The sequence below is a fragment of the Oryctolagus cuniculus genome, chromosome 7 (genome assembly GCF_964237555.1).
Source record: "Oryctolagus cuniculus chromosome 7, mOryCun1.1, whole genome shotgun sequence".
In the NCBI taxonomy this organism is placed as follows: Eukaryota; Metazoa; Chordata; class Mammalia; order Lagomorpha; family Leporidae; genus Oryctolagus; species Oryctolagus cuniculus.
Genome location: NC_091438.1, coordinates 38144946 through 38167379, shown reverse-complemented (window position 1 = coordinate 38167379; position 22434 = coordinate 38144946). Strand labels below are relative to the sequence as shown.

Genomic DNA, 22434 nt, shown 5'->3' with positions numbered 1-22434 from the left:
TGGAAGACCCAGAAGAAGCTCCTGCCTCCAGGCTTGGTCTGGCCCATCCTGGCCATTACAGCCATTTGGGGAGTGAACCAGCATATTGAAGATCTCTCTCTCTCTCTCTCTCCTTCTTTCTCTGTAACTCTTTCAAATAAATAAATGCATTTTTTGAAACACAGAACTATCAATTTAGAATTCTTTGCCCGGGAATGGAAGTGAAACAAAACATACACTGGTTAAGGAAAACCAAGAGAATTTGTTACCAGCAGGCTTATCTGAAAAGAATGTCTTGAAAGAAAGCAATGATAAAATAAGGAAACTTGGAACACTGGAGTGAAGAGAGAACAATGGACAGAAGAAAAGTATGAGTAAATATAATAGATTGTCATAACTCCTCTTAAGGTTTCTGAATTAGGTTTGACAATTGAAGGCAATATTATAACATTAATTGCAATGGTTCTCAATATATATCAGTGATACATTTAAGATAAGAATAGTATAGAGGGGGAACAGTAAGATGAGGTTTCTACCTTTCAGTTGAATGGGAAAAATGTCCAGTATACCATAAGTTACCTATATACAATGTAATGCTTAGAGCATCCAATAAAAATTATTCAAATAGAAACACTCAAGATGCACCACAGGGACCAGAGCTGCGGTGTAGCAGGTTAAACTGCCATCTTCAGTGTCGGCATCCCGTATGGGTGCTGGTTAGAGTCCTGACTGCTTCACTTCCCATCCAGCTCTCCGCTAATGAGCTTGGGAAAACAGCCGAAGATGGCTCAAGTGCTTGGACCCCTGTACCCACTTGGGAAACCTGGAAGAAGCTCTGGGCTCCTGGCTTCGGCCTGGCCCAGGCCCCAGCCATTTTGGTCTTTTGAGGAGTGAACTAGCAGATGGAAAATCAAGTTCTCTCTGTCTCTCCTTATTTCTCTACAATTCTGCCTATCAAATAAACAAATAAATCTTTAAAAAAAAGATGCACCATAGATAATTCAAAATAAAATTATAGAAATAATCAAATAACCCACATGATGTCCAGAAAATTAAAGCAAAGGGGGGAAAATTTAACAAGAAACAAAAAATGAAATGGCAGAGGTAAGTCCTATTACATGAACAGTTACATTATTCAAGTGTTACTTGTATAAATGAACAATGAACTAGGATAACCCCAGAATATACCCACACAATTCCAACCAATTGATTTCTGATAAAGGGACAAAAGTAAGGGCTGCATTGTGGCACAGTGTGTTAGGCAGCCACTTGTAATGCTGGCATCCCATATTAGAGCACTGGTTTGAGTTTTAGTTGCTCTGCTTCCAAACCCATTTCCTGCAATGCACCTGTGAAAGCAGTGGAAGAGAGCCCAAGTACTTGGGCACCTGGCACTCACATGGAAGATCCAGATGGAGTTCCTGGCTTTAGCCTGGCCCAGCCCTGGCTGTTGCAATGATTTGGCTATTGAACGAGTAGATTAAATAAATCTCTCAATCCCCACCCCACCCCACACCTTTCAAATAAATATTTTTTTAAAATGAAAGCCATTCAATGAAGGAAGGATAATCTTTCAACAAATGGTGCCGAAACAATTGAACATCAATAGAAAAAAGAGAAATAACCTTAACTTAAATTTCATTTCTTACATAAAAATTAACTCACACTACATCATAGATTGAAATATAAAGCATAAAACTGTACAATGTTATGAGAAAGCCTGTAGAATTTAGGGTTGGGTTGAGAGTTCTTTGAACCATGATACCAATAGAATGATTTGTTACAGGAAAAATTCTCTGTGTACAGCACTGGCTGTTCTATAATTCAGTTCAGTTGGAATGCTGTCTACCTGGAGTCAGAGCAGACCTCATAGATTAAGGGCTCAGTCTTACAAGACCACATCCCACAGCAGATGCTAACCACAAGCGGTGAATCCCCAAGGTACCACAACTTCTGTCCAACTTGGCTAAAAATCAGGTTCCCACACCCTCACCTGGGCCTTGACCACTTACCGGAATGGCCACAGAGCTCAGGGAAATGTTTATATTTACTGTTTGATTATAAAGAATATTGCAAAGGATACAGAGCAAGAGGAGCTTAAGATGAGTCCTAGAGGGCCTCAGCACAAGAGCTTCTGTCCCTGCGGAAGTATATGTGCTGTCCTCCCAATATCTGGGTCTGATCACTAACTCAGAAGCTCTCTGATCTCTGTATGTTGGGGATTTTTATGATGACTTCATCATACAGGCATGATAGATTATTAATTCAATATCCAGTCCTTTTCCCCTTCAGAAAGGGGGTAAAGTATATCTTATTATATTACAGTATCACAAGCAGTATGCACATTTTTATTCATTTATAATAATTAACTTTTTTATTTTTATGAGACCCTTATATCTACTGTTTCCCAATAATAATAGAGCCCTTCCAGCATTCTCATGCCTAAGGGATGAGTGATATATCTTCATCCATCCATTTGATTTCTTTCTTTCTTTCTTTCTTTTTTTTTTTTTTTTTTTTTTGACAGAAAGAGTTAGACAGTGAGAGAGAGAGAGAGACAGAGAGAAAGGTCTTCCTTCTGTTGATTCACCCCCCTAATGGCTGCCATGGCTGGAGCTACACCAATCCGAAGCCAGGAGCCAGGTTCTTCTTCCTGGTCTCCCACGTGGCTGCAGGGGCCCAAGCACTTGGGCCATTCTCCACTGCCTTCCCAGGCTATAGCAGAGAGCTGGACTGGAAGAGGAGCAACCAGGACTAGAACCCAGTGCCTATATAGGATGCCAGCGCCACAGGCAGAGGATTAACCAAGTGAGCCATGGCGCCGGCCCCCATCCATTTAATTTCATGCCCATCTGTATCTTTCTATTTAAAGTGCATCTCTGTAGACAGCATATAGTTCAACCTTAGTTTTTAAAATCCACTTTAGCAACCTTTGCCTTTTAAGTATTTAGTCTGTTTGTACATAGTGCAATTATTTATAAAGTTGCATTTAAGTCTACCATTATGTTATTTTTTTAATTGAGAGGTGAAGGGGTGTGTCTGGGGGGAGTGGAGAGACAGAAAGAGCAAGCTCCTATCCACTGATTCAAACCCCAAATGTCTAAAATGGCTGAGGTTGGGCCAGGTTGAAGCCAGGAGCCAGGAGTTCAATCTAGATCTCCCATGTTAGTAGTAAGGACTCAAGTACTTGAACTGTTGTGTGCTACCTTCTGCAGTACAAATTAACAGGATGCTGAAATTGGGAGCAGAGTCAGGACTTGAACCCGTGTATGCTGATATAGGATGTGGGCAGCATGTTAACCACTATCCTCACTGCTAGATCAAACACCTGCCACACATTTTACTATGCTTCATGCTTGATCACTCTCTTTTTGGTTTTACCATTTCTCCTTTCTTCTCTTTTTAAAAATTATTATTATTGGAAAGATTCTTGAATTCTATTTTAGTACCTCTGTTAACCTTTTAACTTTTCCCATTTGCATTATTTTCTTAGTGTTTTCTCTTTATTGGACATTTGGCTATCTTTTTTTTTTTTTTTGGTAAAGTCTGATTTGAGTTTATTGATCTGGATTGTCTGTATAATTCTTATTGATTTATAGAACCTCTTTATATATTATAACCTCTTTATATATTATAGATATAAAATCCTTATAGAATATGTGCATTGCAAACATCTTCTCCTACTCTGTAGCTTTCCTTTAGTCTCATAATAATAATTTCTTCTGTTTGAAACAACTCCTTGATTTTGTTGTAATATACTCCAAATCTTTATTTTCTCATATGTAAAACAGAATTTATGGCAATCTGTCACTCACAGGATTATTATAAGGAATAAAAAAGAAAGCATATACTCCTAATATAGTTTCTATCACTTAGATGTCTCAATAAATATCATTATTCCCAGTGTCCCTCAGTTAACCTTTTTTTCCTAAGTCTCTGAGAGATTATGTGGCTTAGCAAGAAAGCAGACAACATGGTCTATATTTCCCCCAAACCTCCCCAAGTCTGATTCTTTATGGAATTTCATCACATTTGGGGTTCAATTCATTTTTCCCATCCTTGATATAAAAAAAAACCTGTTTTCACATGTTTGTCAGTAATGTATAAAAAAAAGAGATGACTCATTTGCATTTCCAGTCCTATGACCCCTCCTACTCAGCTATGACAAGATTGGAGCCCAATTAGAGGGAACTGTGTGCCCTTTCGTGGCTGAGATCCACAGAACGATATGGCTGGTTTCCCTACACTTATCATGCTCCTCTTTCTCCTCTGCCAGCGCTCAGGTGAGTCCAGCCAGATCCTCTCCCATTCTCCTGTCTTCCTTGCCCTGAAGTGTAGCTCTAGGTTCCTGGGTTGACCGTGGTCCTTGGCTTGCCTCAGGAGGCTTTGCTCTCCGTAGCTCTCCTTTTTTATTTTTATTTTTTTAAATCAACCTCTGTCCTCTGAACCACAGAGGGAGCAGGAAAAGGCTGGAGGGAGAAGTAAAGGAATGGCTCTGGGGACCACTCCCCTCCTGATGGTCCTGGGAACAGAGGGATGAAGGAAATGGTGCTGAGATCTGGAAGACTTGTGTTCTAACTCATATTCTGCTACAAATCAGTGGAGGAATGTCAAAGCTTCTTTGGGCTTCAGAGTCTTTCTCTTCCAACCCTCCCTCCCTTTGACAATGATGTTATTTATAAATATATTATATATAAATGTTTTCAATATTTCCCTGAGTCTATTTTAATGTATAGATGTAAAAATGATATCATGGAAGAAACCCTTCGAATTTTTCTCTCGACTCAAGCAATCTAATCAGTCTCTGCTTAGAAACCAACTCTTACCATAGGCACTTTAAATTTAATCTTATGACAAACAGGACTTTCCTGTACCTGTCACAGCTACTTTAGGCTTTGAAGATTTTGTCATTCTCTGGCTCTCAGAAAGGATCAGAAGCCCCGGAAGGGAGCAATGTCTCTTCTGTCATCAAACTTAGGGGGAGGTTCTATGTGGTCTTTCTTAGAGGACTTGCCTCCCTGTTCCTGATGTGCACTCCACACCCACCCGGAGTCATCTGCCCGACTGTACAGGTGGCCAGAACTCTCAGTTCTTTCCTCCCTCATGAAGTGGGCAGCATCAGCAGACTCACACCCCTTGAATTCATCAGAAGTTTCCATTTTTAGGGAGCACCTGGTTCTCAGCAGGTGGTCCTGGAACAGGCTATCTCTGTAAAATTACTCCATAAACGGAAGTGGTGATCAGAAATGGAACTTGAAAAAGGTGAGGTGGGGGAGGGTGGCAGAACTTTCCAAAGAACCAGGTGCCCACCTGAAACTTGCACTGTGCACAAGAGGGAGCAAACATGAAAAGCTGTCCCTGGGCCCTCCCCTGCCCTGCTCCAGGGGACTGAGTGCCGTCTTGTGGTACTTCTCCTCTTATAGCTGAAAGGAGCCAGAGATTGTCCCAGAACCTCCAGTGGAGAGAGCAGTAGAAAAGGACCAGTCTTGGGCAAGGATACCCTGGGAGTGATTTAGTAGCTGTGTTATTGTGGGCAAACTACTGAGCCTCACCCTTCTCAAGTGCATAACAGATGATGAACTCCAACTTGCAGACTTATTGTGATGTTGTAAATGAGATATCAAATGTAAACTAATCGGGCCGGCGCCGCAGCTCACTGGGCTAATCCTCCGCCTTGCGGCGCCGGCACACTGGGATCTAGTCTCGGTTGGGGTGCCGGATTCTGTCCTGGTTGCCCCTCTTCCAGGCCAGCTCTCTGCTGTGGCCAGGGAGTGCAGTGGAGGATGGCCCAGGTGCTTGGGCCCTGCACCCCATGGGAGACCAGGAGAAGTACCTGGCTCCTGCCATCGGATCAGCGCGGTGCGCCGGCCGCAGCGCGCCGGCCGCGGTGGCCGTTGGAGGGTGAACCTTTCTCTCTGTCTCTCTCTCACTGTCCACTCTGCCTGTCAAAAAATAAAAAAAAAAATGTAAACTAATCATAATAGTGATCACCATTTATTTAGCTCCTGCTGTATTCAGAGTGCTTTTCAAATAATCTCCTTAGAAGTCTGTGAGGCAGACAGGGAAACAGGCACAGAGAGATCAAGTTTCTTGGACAAGATTACACAGCTATTAGGAGGCAGAGGAGAGATTGAGTTTCCAAAACTAATGCTCTTCTCATCACACCAAACTGCCTAACACTGTACTTGACACTAGAGAGGTGCTCAGTAACTGTGCCTTGAGCTGAATCTTCTATGGGTAGAGTCCATTGGATTTCTTCCCTCTTTGGGTCCATGAACTCAAGGTAGGAACTGGAAAGACCCAAGAAAAACAGGTAGCTCTGTTTTGGGACTGTGGATGCAGCAACATGGAATCATCCTGTCCAGGCTCAGAGGGGTCATCAAGCTGCTCCCATAGCCTCAGTATTGTCATCTGGAAAATGAGCATAATAACCTGCTCCTCCCCAATGTACCCTTTGATGATTAAATAAGATAGTTGTGTTGAGGAGGAGACAATAAGAGGAGAGCAGAAAAACAGGTTGTGTGGGAGTATTAAGAGGTTTTTTTGGGAAAAAAAAAAAAACAGAAGAAACAGACAAGGGGCAGGCAATGAGTGAGGGGCAGAGTGCTGGATAACTTGAGTGTGAATGTAGTAGGTGGGGTGGGACTGCTGGGAAAAGTGTGTAGAGAATCTGGACACCTGTGAGCCTCTGTTTTGTGTGTGTCGCACCTGACATTAATTTATGGTGTTTTCCCAAGGGATGATAGTTTAGAAGAAATTGAGTAAGGAGCAGTAGATTTAAAATCTTTTTGTTTTGTTTTGTTATTGAGCAGTGGTTTCCTTCTATGAAGTGAAATTTTATTCAGAAACAAATATGATAATTAACTGTAGTTGATAAACACAAGTGACCATAATGTATTGACTTGATGCCACTCTGATGGAGAGGAAGTTCCATAGTCTTTGCTTGGTAACCCCTGTTGTAACTCTGTCCCAGAAATACAGTAAGCCACAGACTCCAAGGGAGCAGGGGACACGGTTTGGGAAGTCCTACCTTAGGAGCCTTGTTTCTTGATCCTGGCCTTCTACTGACTTAGAGAGTCTGTTACCACAGCCCTCTGAGCCTCAGCCTCCTCATCCGCCAACTGGGTCTGGAGTAAGGAGTGCCCAGGTTTCCTTCCAGCTTTGATTTCCATGAGGATGGAGCCATGGTGCACAGGTGCATGCTGGTGGTGCATCATGTGTGCAAAGAGGGGCTTGGAGACCGGACAAGCGAGCAGTAGATGGGCTTTAGCCCTCTTCACCCTAAAGACTTCCTCTTGGGCCACAACCCCCTTGCTTCTAGCTGCACTGATGTTGCTCCTTCCTTGTAATTTGGCTGCTTCCCTCCACTCAATCTTTGAGCCTCCAAGGAACAGGACGAGGAGGGGAGGTGACAACCAAGAGGAAAGGGAGATGACAAGGGAGAAGAGTGTTGTCCTTGTCTTTTACTGTATTTCAGATCTGACTTTCCCAATGCCCAAATCATCCAAGCATGACCGGGATGGACAGCAGAGAGCCTCCTACTCAGCTCCCTTCTCCTCCAAAGGCAGTTTGACCGTGGGCTTCTTGCTGCCAGGCTGGCCTTCCGATCACTTTCTGAGAAGCCATCCAAAGCGGGTTAGGGAAATCACCTTTTCTCACTTTCAGTCATCCTCGCAGAAATGAGACCAAAACATTGGAAGCTTCCCCAAAGTCTGGCTCTCACGACCCCACTCCCTGTCCCTGACTTCCATCTCCCACTCTCTTGGGAAGTGCTCAGTACTTCTCAAAAAAGTTTTCAAGTCCATATTCACACTTCATCCTCTCCAAATTCCTGGTAAATAAAGTTGTTATCTTTCCCCTATGGGAGATCAGAAAACTGGCATTCAAAATGCTTAGTGAGCCAGTAGTGGAAAGAACGTAGGCCTTGAGGTAAAGGAGCTGACTGACCAGTCTCTGCCACTTCTCTGCTTGTGGCCTTGGGAAAGTCACTCAACAGCAGTGCTCTTGTCCACAAGTTGAGCTTTAGCATCTGTCTCATGGGATTGCTCTGAGGAGCAAGAGAGATACTGTCTGTTTAACTGATTCAGCCTAGTGTTTGTTGCTGGACTGGCGATTATGGAGGAACCAGAATAGAACTCAGGTTAGGCTACAGCCCTTTCCCACACAGTTGCATGGTGGAGAGGAAAGGGCATCTCCACCCCTGTCTTGGTTGGATTCCATGACCTCTCATTGGACGGTCTGGACCCTAAGGCTAGAAGACTCATTTGCAGCAAAATGATACATGCATCAGTACCCAGAGGTGTATTTCTTTCTGGAGAATTTAAAGTGAGAATGGAGTGACTTCAGTGGTGAATTTGCAGGGGATAGGAGTGAAAAAGACTTGGAAATTTCCTCAAGGAAAGGCCTTGCACTGGGTCTTTAAGGTTTTGAATAAGATTTAGGCGGACATAGGAGAGGATAACTCCCAAACAATAATGAGAGGTACAAAGTGAACCCAAAATCGGGAGAGGGAGGAAGCCTGCATACCTGTCTGGAGACCACAGTGGGTGTCAATTGCAACTTCATGTCTTCTCACAGCACTATATTGTCATCCTGGCTTTAGAACAGAATCCTGGGCTTCTCTCAGATATGACCAACCCAGGTCACATGATGCCCCTGAGCTAATTACTGTGCCCAAGGAAGGAGAGCCACCACTGGAGCTGGGCGCCCGTCAGGCTTTCCAAAACCATTTAGCTGCTACAGAATGAGGAAATGGTGAAATGCATGTGGAGGAGGCAAGTTACAACCTTCACTCCACTGGCTTGGGGGTGGAGGTGGACATCTGAGGAAAGTGGATGAGACTCATGGGACCCAGGCCTCTCGGTGCTGTAGGCAGATGTCATAGCCACTCATTCTCCAGAGTCTTCTGATCCCATGGGTCATGTTAAGTCCCTTCCCCATTGCACATTCTCACAGTGTCTGTTATTTCCCTTTTCATGACACATAGAGTTAGTTAGTTAGTGACTGTCTCCTAAATTAAGTCAGCGTGGACAGCTGAAATGACAAGTCTCTTATTTTTGGATCCCATTTTCCAGTCACCTAGGAAGAAGAAACAAAACTGTTCAGGACTAACCAACCCGCCCCCTATCTTCTAAAGCCATATTTAGAAAATAGCAAAAAGGTACTTCCTGCTTTCAGTCTCTGCTTCCTACTCTAAAGGTCCCCTTAAGATGGGAAAATGCACTCTCCAGAGGCTCTGCTGACAATTTGCCCTGCATCACTCTCCAATGTCATTCTAACAAGGCACAAGGAATTTGGAGAAATGTTCTTATACCCCCACATGACTCATGTCTCTTGGCAGTTACCCTGTGAATACAGCACCAGGTGTAGAGCAGTGAGTGATTGTTCTTGACGCATGCACACACACTAACACATTAAAGCTACATCCTAGCAGTTTGGCCACTTGCCCACCTTGCTATGGTTTGCATGTGGTTTGTTCCCCAGAGTTCGTTACTAGAAGATCACTCCCCTGTTTGGTGGTATTGAGGTGGTGGAACATTTAAAGGTGTGGCCTAGTGGAAGGAATTAGATCATGGGAACATTGTCCTTAGAAGGAGTTAATGCTGGTCTCATGGAGTGAGTTAGATCTCTCCAGACTAAGCTCTTTCATAAAGTGAGGCCAACTGACTTGACCCTTTCTGCATGGAGCAGTCCTCTTTCTGCTTCCCCGTGTTGTGACTCAGCCAAGGGGGCCCTCACTAGAGGCCAGATGGGGCTGCACAAGTTAGACTTAGAGACTCTTCAAACTATAGGCTAAATAAGCCTACAACAGGAAACAAATTAATGCACACCTTAAATGCCTCCCTAAAACCTAATGTGAAAATGAAATTACTTGAAATTTGCCTGAGTGCGAGGATTTTATCACTTGGGGACAAGTGATAATTTCTATTTGACTTCAAAATACACACATTTTCCATTCTTTTGTTGCGGTAAAAGAATGTATCCATTAACCAATAAATCCATAATTCAAAATAAAATTGATTTTGTCTATCACATTGAAATTTCTTTGACAGCTCTTGAGATGATCAAAGAGACAGCAGTCAACAAACTAAGCTGATCTTGTTGATAGGAAAGTAGGAAAAACAACTTTCTGAAAAATTGGGTTAGCAGGATGAATCGATAAAGGCTCGAGGGATTCAAAACATATGTGTACTGACTGATAAATTATAGTGATGGGGGATGTTTGAAAATAGGAATCAGCTCCTAAATTATATTTACTCAGGAAGAGAAATAAGTATTTTCAGAAATAAATTTAACAAAAAATCTATAAACAAGGGAGTAGGCCAATATTAGGGTACGTCAAATTTCCCCATGGTAGGCTACTGGCAAGGGTTTTTTATGCTTAAAGGAAGGTCACCAAAGTATATAAAGGGGGAAATTAGGGTCAGTGGGGCCCAAGAGCTTTGGAGTTGACACTTTAGCCCATTAAAGGGTTGGAAAAGGGAAGTGAGGTAAGGGGCTGGAGCTGATACAAATGCCAGGGGTCCTTCAAACTGAGTCATCATGGCAAGTGTCCAAGTCTTTGAGTTACCATAACATTGAGTTAAATCCTCAAATCGTAACTTACCAGCTTTGTGCCCTGGGGTTAGTTACTTGGTTTTTTAAGCATCTCATTTTTTCATAAATTCAAGATTTAGCAAACTTTTCTATAAAGACACAAATAGTATTTTAGGCTTAGCAGGCAATATGGTCTGGGTTGCAACTTCTCAACTCAGCCTTTGTAGTTCAAAAGCAGCCCTAGATGATCCATAAATGAAGAGGCATGGCTGTGTTCAAAAAAAATCTGCTTATCCAAACAAGTGGAGGACCAAATTTGGCCTGTAGGCTGTATGGGTTGCTGCCTACTATGTCAAAGAATCAAAATGCCTAATATGATGGATTGCTTTAAGTATTAGTTATAATCTTTACACTACATGTTTGGCACAGAGTGAACCTCTAATACAGGGCAGTTATTGTTATTTGGGATCGCTGGTCAGAATATTTGAGTTTTAATAGGAACAAAGGAAATGCTTCTTTTAAAGTAATTTTGGATATCTTGGTAGGTCATATAAGAATTTGTCTGTTTTCTGGAAGAGGAACAGTGTTACATTGGTGCTGGAGTGGTGAACAATGTTATTGTAACAGTGAAATTAAACATATCTTGAAAGCTCAGCCAATCTCACAGGGCCAGTTAGATAAGTGCCTAGGTCCCACAATAGTTTTGATTTTTAATTTCTCTTGTAATCAAAAGAAAACTAAATAACACAACAATGATGACTATAAAAAGAACCCAACCTGGATACATTCTTTTTTTTAATCAAGTTAGATATAAAATAGGATTTTAATTATTTTTAATGGAAAAGGAGCTAAGAGATGCACAAGTGTGTAGACCCATGAAAGCCCTATTGCAGTCTTGCTGTAGTATCATTATAATACTCATACAGAGGTCACAATCCTGGAACTTGGCTGTTCTGTTGGCTTTTTAATATTTCATTTGTTTTTTCCTTTTGTGCTTTCCATGACAGTAAATAAAAATTCTTTAAAATAAGTTCACCCTGATACATTACGTTAAAGGTAAAAGAAAAAATAACTTTGGGTTTTGTATTTTTGAGAGAGCATCTCTAAGAATTTAGTCTTACTTTTGCCATATCTGTGAACCTTGAATAAACTCTCCCTTTCTCTTTTATTTCATTATAAAGGGCATTGCATAAAATATGCACTTCATAGTCTTGATCCTGTGGCTCCTGATGTGAGCTCTGCCACTTACTATATAGTTTGAATTACATCACTTAAATCCATTGTGCCGCAGGCTCCTGATCTGTAAGATGGGCATATAACATACACTTCCCCAAAGGGTGGTGGTAAGAGTTAAACAAGATCACAGTAGGTGCTTTAAGCTGTTAGTCCCAGTCTAAATTATCTCAATGCTCTGCACTGTCCCCAGCATTTGTCCATCAGATTTAGTCAGATACAAGATGCTCATTTTCCATTCCTGTTCTCCTGAAATGCTCAGTTGCCCAATTCTGGAAGTTTCTTCATCAGTTCTTAAATGCTTTCCACTTGGAGCTATATAATTGGTGATGGGTTCTTGTTAAGTCCTGTTCTTTGAAATGAACCAATATTGTAGTGGGAAAAATTGCTTGAGAAAACTAAATCTTACTGCAATTCTTAATAGTTTAAGATGAGTACCATGAGTTAACTTGGAAATATTGTTAGGTTCCTTTGTCACTCATTTTTCCCTTCACACTCAAGCATATTAGAATGCAAGTGAATGAGAACCTCTTGGGGGGATGACCTTGAATCCACTCTATCACAAGAGGGAAAGATAAATCATCCTCAACCTTTTAAATTATCACTATCATTAGGATCATGAAGCTCACCTCCCAGTGTCCTGATCCATGCATGAGAAGAACTGCCCCCAGGTCCAGCAGACCTTCTTCAACAGTTTCAAACTCAGCTCTCTCCAGGGCAATCTGGAAGAACTAAGGGAAACTTGGGCAGTAACTTCTCCGCTTGTCCCCACATCCCCCAGTAACCTGGCAAGGATGCAGCTGGGATTTCTGGTCTTCCTCAGAGCTTAGTCTTTTCAGCCGGATGGCCCTGGGATTGAGACAGGGTTATCTACAGTCACTCCTGTTAGGCAGAACATTCTAATCTCAATGCTGTCATATGAGTGAGGCCCGGTTGGGTTATGCTAAGACATTTTATCAGATTCTTCCCCATACCTAAAGGCTGAGTTATTAGTGGCAAGGACAAATTTGGGTTTATTTTGTGTTTTTTGTTTGTTTGTTTTTGTATCTGCAGTGTTGGAAGCCTCAGGAGTACGGAAGGAGCTGGTCTGTGCCCAGGGTGAATCTGTGACTTTTCATCTGAATTTCACAGTGAAGCCAATTGACAGTATTGTCTGGACCTTCAACTCCATCACTCTTGTCACCATACAGCCAGCTGAGGGAGACGGCAATGACACTGTCATAGTGTCTCAAAGTCGTAATAAGGAAAGGATGTACATCCCAAGTGGAGGCTACTTCCTGAATCTCAACAAACTCATGAAGAATGACTCGGGTGTCTACCGTGCGGAGATACACAGCTCATCATTCCAGTTTCCCATCACCCAAGAGTATGGGCTGCGTGTCTATGGTGAGATGACTCAGTTTCCAACGCAGGGCAGTGGTTAGGCTGTTGCCTGCATCTTACATTGGAGCACCTGGATTCAAGCACCAGTTCTGCCTCCAATTCCCGCTTCCTGCTAATATGCACCCTAGGAGACAGCCGATGATGGCTCAGATATTTGGGTCCCTGCCACCCACATTAAAGGCCTAGATTAATTTTCGGGATCCCAATTTTGACCTTGCTCAGATCTAGTTGTTATGAGCATTTGGGAAGTGAACCAGCAGATGAAAGATCTCTCTGTGTCCCTATATCTCTGCCTTCCAAATAATAAATAAATCAATAAATAAACAAACAAAATTTTAAAGAGTAGATTTTTAAAAAATAGCAACAGGGGAGAAATGCTTTCTGCTACCGTAAGTCTAGATCTTAGAGCCCATCCAGGGAAGTTGAAGTTAATCAACCAGCTACAAGGAGAACAGCTATTTGAGCTGTAATATCAGAGATACCAGGAAATGGGTCTCTAGAATTGCTTGTAGGAGATAGGCTGGGTACCTTGATCCAGTTCACCCAAAGGTACTTAAGAAAGCTCATAGAAAAATTAAAAGATAAGTTTATCTTGGCACACACCAAAAAACTGGAATCATGTATAGTTTTTTTTTCATAATTTGCCTTTTCTGTGAACTTTTGGAAGATCTTTTGTGAGTCTTCCATACAGACACAGCTAAAGGGAAGACAAGATATTCATTCTCCAAGCACACTAGCTGGAGAAGGGACATAAAGAGTTTCAAAAGCACATATGAACAGGAGTCTTTCACAGCTCAAACCTGTAAGCAGAAAAAGATAGGCCATGGGAGTCACACTCGGATCATCTCAGCAATGAATGAATTGCCCAGTCTGAAGGAGGAGATGAGGTAAAGACAGCAAGGGGGACAAGAAGTGTTGTTCCCATAGTATTCTCTTCTGGACAGTAAAGATCAAAGTCTCTCCAGGGAAGCCAGAGAACAGGGAATAGGAAGCCTTTAAAAAGTATAAAATTAGCTGACATCTAAAAATGCATTGTGTGAGTGCTTGCTGTGCAGCTATATTTGTAAGTGGAGTGGTGTTCTTTATTTTTGTTTTTTAAAAGATTTGTTTATTTGAATAGCAGACTGATGGAGACAGAGGGAAGCATGAGACACACACACACACACACACAGACACTGGAAGAGAGAGAGGAAGAGGGAGAGGGAAAAGGAGAAGGAGATGGGAGAGGGAGAGGGAGAGGGGGAGAGAGAGGGAGAGAGAGAATCTCCCATCTTCTAGTACACTCCCCAAATGGCCACAACAGCTAGGAGCAGCCAGGTCAAAGCCAGGAACCCAGACCTCCATCTGGATCTCCCATTTGGGTGGCAGGGGCCCACATACTTGGGCCATCTTCTGCTTATTTCCCAGATTCATGAGTAGGGAGCTGAATCTGAGGCAGAGCTGTTGGGACTTGGGACCCAAAAGAGCACTCTGATACAGGATGCTGGTATCACAAGCATCTGGGCTTAACCTGCTGCACCACAATGCAGGCCCCACAGAGCAGCATTCGTGATGCATTTCTATTATTTTTAGTTTTTTTCCAAAAAATCCAATATATGAGAACCAGTCTCCAAAGGCAGATGGTGCCAGGAGACTGAAGAAAGAGAACAAATCCAAAATTATAAAGAATATAATTTATTGGGAGCACTCAAAGAAATGTTGTTTTAGGAGCCTGCAAGATACATGGATCTCTGTGCCACAAGACAGGAGAAAAGAGTTGTTTAAGATAAAGGTTTCCCATGGCTAGCCTAAGTGCACCTGGACTTTCTCAAGAAATATTAACATTCCAGGCATTAGATAAGGGACACTCTAGGGCCTGGTATCAACAAAACAGGCCTGGCATGTAAGTACTCCCTCAGGTCACCTAAAGGCAAGATGGCAGTCATGGACAAGATGGCAGAAGTCACATGAAGCTGAAGTTCTGCATTTTTGCTGTTGTTATACAATCGTTACTTATGTAGCTCTTATCTGGGAAAGAGAACTATCTAGGTCTGCTTGCCCAGTGATGTATAATAATAATTATTGTCATATTAACTATCTCTTAATTGCTGCTTTCTCTCTATTCTGGAGCTGCCCCAGGGAGAGTCAAGTCTAAAGTATTCAGGAGCGAGGAGAACCGTAGGCACATTTTCCATTCCTGGTTGTCCTTTATCTTTCACAGAGTACCTGTCAAAGCCCACGGTCACCATGGCTCTGCAGAGCAATAAGAATGGCACCTGCATGACCAATCTGACATGTTCCATGGAACAAGGAGCGGAAGATGTGACCTATAGCTGGAGGGCCCTGGAACAGGCAGCCAATGTATCCCATAATGGTTCCATCCTCCCCATATCCTGGACACTGGGAGAGGTAGACATGACCTTCATCTGCATAGCCAGAAACCCTGTCAGCTTCAACTCCTCCAGACCCATCTTTGTCCAGAAGCTCTGTGAAGGTGACTGTCTTTCCTCTCTTTCCGAAGCTACTGGTCCCAGAAACTATAATTTCTTTAGCTCCTGGTCTCCAAGGGGGACAGGCCTCATTTGAAAACTGGGGACCACTGGGAAGACATCAGATTGGGAGGAAAGAGGTGGGTGCTCTAAAAGTTGGGCCGTGTTCCCTACTAATGTTTCATCACTCTCCAAGCCTTTACCCAATCTCTCTTTAAAGGTGCTGCTGGTGACCCAGATTCCTTCATTGTCTACATGTATCTCCTGTGGGTGCCCATCCTGCTCTGTCTCCTCGTACTAGTGCTAGTATTTTTGAACATACGAAGAGAGAGAGGAAAAGGTAGAGTATATATGACTTTTGTCTTCACCCTCACCCCTCATTTTTTCCTTAAGTACATATTGAGCTGTGTGCCAGGTTTGGTGGAGGCACTGGGGATGCAGAGAGGAAGCCACCAAAGTCCCTGCGATCAAGAAGCCCAGTGACAGCCTGCACTTCTCAGTTATGGAGCAGAAAGAACACTGGACATCTTCCCTTCTCTTCTGATGACAGGGTCCTCTTCAGTCTCCACTCTTCTCCTTCCCCCAGGACAAGGAGGCAAATGCCTCTGACTCTGAGGTCCCACAGACCAGCATCTTCCAATCAGACCTTCCTGTCCCTGTCCCTGTTCTTATCAGATCCTCCAAACCAGTTCCAGTCCTTTCCGTTATCAACCCTACAACTTCTCTTTACTTTCCACCCGAGTCCAGACACACTCCTCCTGGATAAGTTGTCCTCTGTCTTGCTTCACGTTGGACCCTGCTAACTTGTCTTCTTGGGCTCCCACCCATACTGTCCATGTGGGAGGCTGGGGTAAGGATATAAGCGTCCATTGGGTGTGAACTGAAGGCTTTGAGATCTCTCTCCTCTTGAAAGCACTCTGGGAGCACTTCTGACCTCTGCTTCCCACATTGGCTACCTTGGTCCAGGGATTAGGGAGTCAAGTGGTGAGAGTGACTAATTCATCATGGTTTCTTGGATTTTCCCAGTTGTAGCACCAAAGTACCCTGCCCCAGTAAAACTTTAAGATACAGAGAAACTGGGATGGTTACACACCTTGAGTAGGCCAGCCAGCTGTAATGGTGGGCCTGTAAGGCTGGCGAGGGGTAAGAGCCTGGCTTTGATTTTCACCCTACTTGATTTTAGAGGCCAAGGAAAAGAAGAAGAGAATGGATTCTCAACAGGAAATTCCTAACTTCTGCCCACATTCAGGAGAGAATGCAGAATATGTCACAATCTCCTACCCTGCCGTGAGTCTTTCTGCATTTTTTCTGGGACATGATCTTCCTCTCTGAGGCTCTCTTTGTTTTGCTTGAGATTTTCCCATGAGTTTGGGCAACATGGGAATGGGGAGGGGAGATAAGCATCTATAGCTATTAAAACCCAATGCACCAGTTGGGTTTGCACTTGGTGTCTCCCCTAAGACTTGACATATTGTCTTCTGGGCAGAAGTTGATGGTCTCTGGAGCCCCTGGTTCTGACCCAACCAGTAATGCTTATACTGTGACCTTTACATGAGTCACCTCTCCCCCTGCATGGTTCACAACTGCCACTCAAAAGGCTTGCTTCACTTTGCATGAGGCCGTGGGTAGAGAAGTGTGAGTTTGGCATGATATTTAGTCATGATGTCAGTAGATCAGTTGCTCCAGAGATGCCTTTTCTTCTGAGGTAACTCAAAGAGCTGTCAGGAGCAGAGGACCCACGGGAACTCTGGGTCTACACTCAAGGCTTCCCAAGTTCCCACTTCACCAAGCTGAAGTGAGCCCAAACATAATTCAAAGGAAACTCTCCAAAAAGAAAATCATAAGAGTAAAATTTAGAGAAACCCATGTAACAAAAGACAACTTGGAGACATGAGATGAGGAGGTAAATGAAAAATCTCAGAACCAATCACTGTTCTCCAGGCTGGGTGGACCTGTGAGAAGTCATGGAGCCCTTTTTCCACACTGGCACATTTAACAAAGAAATAAGAATATATCGGCACTGCAAAATCCCAATTGTGCTTCAGCCTTTGGTATTCCTTGATGAGTTAATACCTTCTTACTTTTACCTACAAATTGACTTATATTTACCCCTGCAAAAAGGAGACATTGCCCTCCAAGCCACTGGTGTTCTAGGAAGTCGCTTCCTTCTTCCCAAAGGTGTCTGCTTTGTGCTCTCTACCTTCTCTGGCTTCTCACTTGATCACATCCTCCCTCTTCCTTTGCCTCAGATGCATCTCCTGGAGGTGCCAGGACTTCCCCAGTGCTCAGGAATAAACTTAACCAACACAGTGTATTTTTTCTCCAGTGAGAAAAGAGCTCTTGTTGCTCTTTGTTTTGTCTCATCAGTCATACTTTCCAATTTTCCATAAGGGACCTTTGACTGTTGGAAAAGTTTATTTGCAACATTAGCACAATTATTTAAAATTATCTTTTAGCCACCTTAGGAGGCTAGTAGCTGATGAGACATCTTGTATATTCTTTTTTAGAACTTTCTTTTCCTTAATATTTATTTATTTATTTGAAAGGCAGAATTACAGAGAGGCAGAGAGAAAGAGAGAGAGAGAGAGAGAAGAGGAGAGAGAGAGAGAGAAGGAGAGAGAGTCTTCCATCTGTGGTTCACTCCCCAAATGGCTGCAATGGCTGGAGCTGTGCAGATCCAAAGCTAGGAGCCACCTCCGGGTCTCCCACGCAGGTGCAGGGGCCCAAGGACTTGGGCCATCTTCGACTGCATTCCCAGGCCATAGCAGAGAGCTGGATCAGAAGTAGAGCAGCTGGGACACAAACTGGTGCCCATACAGGATGCTGGCACTGCAGGAGGTGGCTTTACCCGCTACAACACAGCACTGGCCCCTATAAATTCTTGAAATTCATTTAAATACAACACAGCTAAAAAAGCTAATAAACAAAACAAAAAAAAAAAGAAATCAAAGTATGAATACAAATAATGTAATGGCACCCTGAAAACTTTATTAATGATTACTAAAACAGCAGTCACCAAAAGAGCACTTCCTTCCCACTTACCCACCTCTATTCCAGAACTGCCTCTTTCCTCTCACTGTCTCTCCCACCTCTGCTTTCCTCTGTCTGCAGTAAGGTCTGTGTCCTTGTCCATGTGACTCAGGGAATGAGTAATGATTTCTTTTGTTTGTTGCTTGTTTTTTGATAGAATACTAGCCCAGAGGAAGATCCAGCAAATATGTTATATTCTACTGTGCAGATACCAAGAAAGGTAAAATATTTTAGACTTGAATTTCATCTTACTTTCTTATCCCTTTTCCTGGCTCACATTTAGGCTAACATTTTTTGGTCCTAGGAATCTCATCTTCTCTGATATTAAAAGATATCCTTAGTAGATGCCCGAGATATTTCCTTAGAGTTATGTAAGGATATGGGGAGTAGAAGAGAACTGTGTTTTACAAGTTAAATGGGGGGGGGGGGAATAGAGGAGAAGAAGGTTCTGGATAGGAATGACAGAGAAAATCAGAAAGCTTCTGACTGAGGTCATGAATGAAGAAAAAGCCATGGCTTAGGCTGTCCCTGGGAGGAGAAAGATGGTGGGGAGGAGATTGCAGCTTGCTTCTGAGATCCGAGACACTAAAATGTAGGAGAGGGGACTTCTGCTCCTTTTCCTTGCTCTAGGTATGTTACATCTGACTTTCACCCCCTGCCAGTCATACTACTAATGTGGTGAGATTTAAGACCTATTCCTTCACAGATCACACATGGCAGAAGCAATGGTAACTTCCGGTTCCCTTTCCCTTCCCCTCCAAAATAGATCTGAAAAGATGGGGATGATGAGGAAGGCAATTGACTTAGCAAAGATTGTTTTTGATGAATTATTACCAGGAAATATTAAGTATTCAGCAAGTATTAAGCATTAAATATTCATTAAGTATTAAGCCAGAAAACTATGGACTCAACTGAAAGAATAGTTTCTCTAGGTTAAGAGTGATTAAACAGTGGCAGAAAGCATAGATTGGGAGCCTTGCAGAAAAGCAGTGTCAGGGATGGAAGTTCCAGGGCCCCACCTGACTCCAGCACTCTGCTTCCTTATGTCTGCCTGCAGGTGGAGAATCCCCCCTCACTGCCTGGGACACCAGACACAGCAAGGCAATTTAGCTATGAGAATGTCATCTAGACAGCAGTGTACTCCATCAAGTCTTTACCTAAAAGAAAATTATCAAATGACGTCAGTGATCTGATCAGAAGCATCAAGGACTAACGAGGAACTTTGACTTCTTATAGAACAAACTATCATTGATGATCATCCTGGTTTAAGAACTCAAAATTCTGCTCACTGTCCAGAAATTTTCTCAAACCATTTCTTCTTAGAAATACGGCTGAAAATTTGTCAGAGAACTCCAAGAAAAGAGCTTAGAAGTGACTTTGTTGAAATGGGGATGTAAATCAGTGTCACAGGTATTAATGACAGCCCCTGTCATATTAACAATGGCTCCCAGCCAGTCTAGTGTCTCATCTCTCCCCAGAGCTTGGAGATCAGAATAAGCCAAGAGTCTGCTTGCTAGGAGGGCAGGAAGGCCAAAACAGCACGTCCAGCAGAAGCAGATGTAGATCTATTGATGGACTCACCCATGCTCACTGTGCCTAGCACTGGGCTGAGCTTACCATCCTTGGTTAAAAACCATCTTGAAAAAGTGGCTTGGGCTGGCGCCGCGGCTCAATAGGCTAATCTTCCACCTAGCGGCGCCGGCACACCAGGTTCTTGAACCGGTCGGGGCGCCAGATTCTGTCCCACTTGCCCCTCTTCCAGGCCAGCTCTCTGCTGTGGCCCGGGAGTACAGTGGAGGATGGCCCAAATGCTTGGGCCCTGCACCCCATGGGAGACCAGGAGAAGCACCTGGCTCCTGCCTTTGGATCAGCGCGGTGCACCGGCTGCAGCGCACCGGCCGTTGTGGCCATTGAAGGGTAAACCAACGGCAAAGGAAGACCTTTCTCTCTGTCTCTCTCTCTCACTATCCACTCTGCCTGTAAAAAAAAAAAAAAAGAAAAAAAGAAAAAGAAAAAGTGGCTCATCACAGACAGCCACAGCAGACCTGACCACTAGAGAGGCTAGTATTGGATCCACAGGACTTAAAAGCCAAAGTGCACACAGGGATGGAGAATCCAGGCCCAAATGATGGCTGGCACCATTGGTGAAGACTAGAAATGTACCTGACCAAGGACCAAGACTTCAAGCCCTGGCTTTATTTATGTTCTTGTGCTACAAGAGAATAGCTTATGCCTTAAGGCTTGTACAGGAGCCCATCTCAATGGAGAAATGGAGCCAGAGAGCAGATTTTGGACCTAGTACAGGAGACTGGGAGTCAGAGAGTGGGACTTAGGAGGTGGTTACTGGAACTTTTCAAATACTTTAACTTCCTTAACAAATATTACTGAGAACTTGAACAAGATCAGTCTGGCAAATGAAACAAACATGATCCTTGTCCCCTGAGAATGCTCCTTCTTTTTAAAGTGAAAAGAGATGGAGTTGGGGAGGGCTACTTTTGATTGGTTCCCTGACTTATGTCTTGAATGGAGGAGACCAAATGGAATCCACTGTCCCAGTGCTGGAGGTGTGAAGTAGAGTAGGTAAAAGTGTGTTTAAATTTGTGAAAGGAGAAAATACTGGGGGAAAGAAAGCCTTCCAATATAAGATGACCAAAGTAAAAAGTCAAAGGAAATAAATTTGCAAGAGAAAAATCAGGGAGCAGGCTGAGGGGTAAAGACGGATTGGAGAGGAAATGAAAGTCAAAAGCCAAAAGCAGGATGCAGCCCCTCAACCCTGAAGCTGTGGGAGGAGGGTCAGGCTGGCCTCCTCCTGGACTGTGTGTTGGATACTAGAAATGTTCGTATGTATCAATGTGATTTTCTGGGAAAAAAAAAACAAAAATTTTTAGAAAATTTTGTTTATTTTCAGTTTAATTGAAAGAGAGACAGATACACAGAGAGATCTTCTACCTGCTGGTTCACTCTCTAAATACCTGTAGCAGCCAGGTCTGGGACTGGCTGAAGACAAGACCCTGGAACTCACTCTGGGTCTCCCACATGGGTGGCAGGGATCCAGATACTTAAGCTGTCACCTGCTGCTTCCGGAAAGCTGAATAGGAAGTGTTGTAGCCAGGACTCAGTCTTGGCACTCCAATATGGAATATGGGTGTCTCAAACAGTGACTTAACCATAGTGCCAAATACTGCTGATGTTTCTTATTTCAATAAAATCAGTGTACATTGAGAAAAGTTTTTTTTTTTCTTTCCTAATTCTCACTGTGCTGGGGGGGTGGAGTGGGGAGCAAAAACACTGAAAGGGGATCCAGAAGTGAAAACCAGGAGCTTTCCCAACACTGACTCAATATGTGTGTGACCCGTGTTGATGCCACCTCAGCTGTGACACTGCACCACCTCAGGGCCTCAGATCAAGCAAGTGAAGAACACACCAGGGCACAAAATTTAAGGGGCACTAGAAAACTCTGCAATCAAGACAAATAACATTTTAATGTTACGCTTTTAAATATTAAACCTAGTACAAAAATCCCTGAAAACAGAACATCAAAATGTTTAGTAAATAAGTGCCAGATCTACTAGCCCTCAGCTCAGGCATTCCGCAGACTGCACAGGAGGGCGAGTGGCTAATGTGGCGAGTTCATAGAGATAACCAGGGAGCACCTGCAGAAAAATGGTGCATTCTACCAATTCTACTCTGTGTGGATTCATAGGGGCTAGATTGACTCTACTGCATGAAACAACCAAACCAGCTCAAGAATCCATGAAGTGATGGTTTAGCAGTCCCTGGATGGAAGGCAGCCAAGGACAGCAAT

The 22434-nt window shown here is 43.3% G+C and overlaps 1 protein-coding gene across 1 annotated transcript; it reads left to right on the top strand.

Annotated features, from left to right (window-relative positions):
- Window positions 1-4126: 4126 nt before the first annotated feature.
- On the top strand, window positions 4127-21856 carry SLAMF7 (SLAM family member 7). Its single transcript, XM_008264211.4, has 7 exons — window positions 4127-4262; window positions 12802-13134; window positions 15332-15604; window positions 15820-15939; window positions 16783-16886; window positions 18787-18849; window positions 19687-21856. Exons 1-7 carry the CDS (start codon window positions 4208-4210, stop codon window positions 19756-19758), a joined length of 1020 nt encoding a protein of 339 aa, XP_008262433.2. The 5' UTR covers window positions 4127-4207; the 3' UTR covers window positions 19759-21856.
- Window positions 21857-22434: the final 578 nt, after the last annotated feature.

Bases quoted from the DNA above. Each gene is read 5' to 3' on its own strand.
- SLAMF7 (XM_008264211.4), top strand. From the start codon at position 4,208: ATGGCTGGTTTCCCTACACTTATCATGCTCCTCTTTCTCCTCTGCCAG. The intron at 13,135-15,331 runs GTGAGATGACTC...TATCTTTCACAG, and splicing joins GTATGGGCTGCGTGTCTATG to AGTACCTGTCAAAGCCCACG. The intron at 15,605-15,819 runs GTGACTGTCTTT...CTCTCTTTAAAG, and splicing joins TGTCCAGAAGCTCTGTGAAG to GTGCTGCTGGTGACCCAGAT.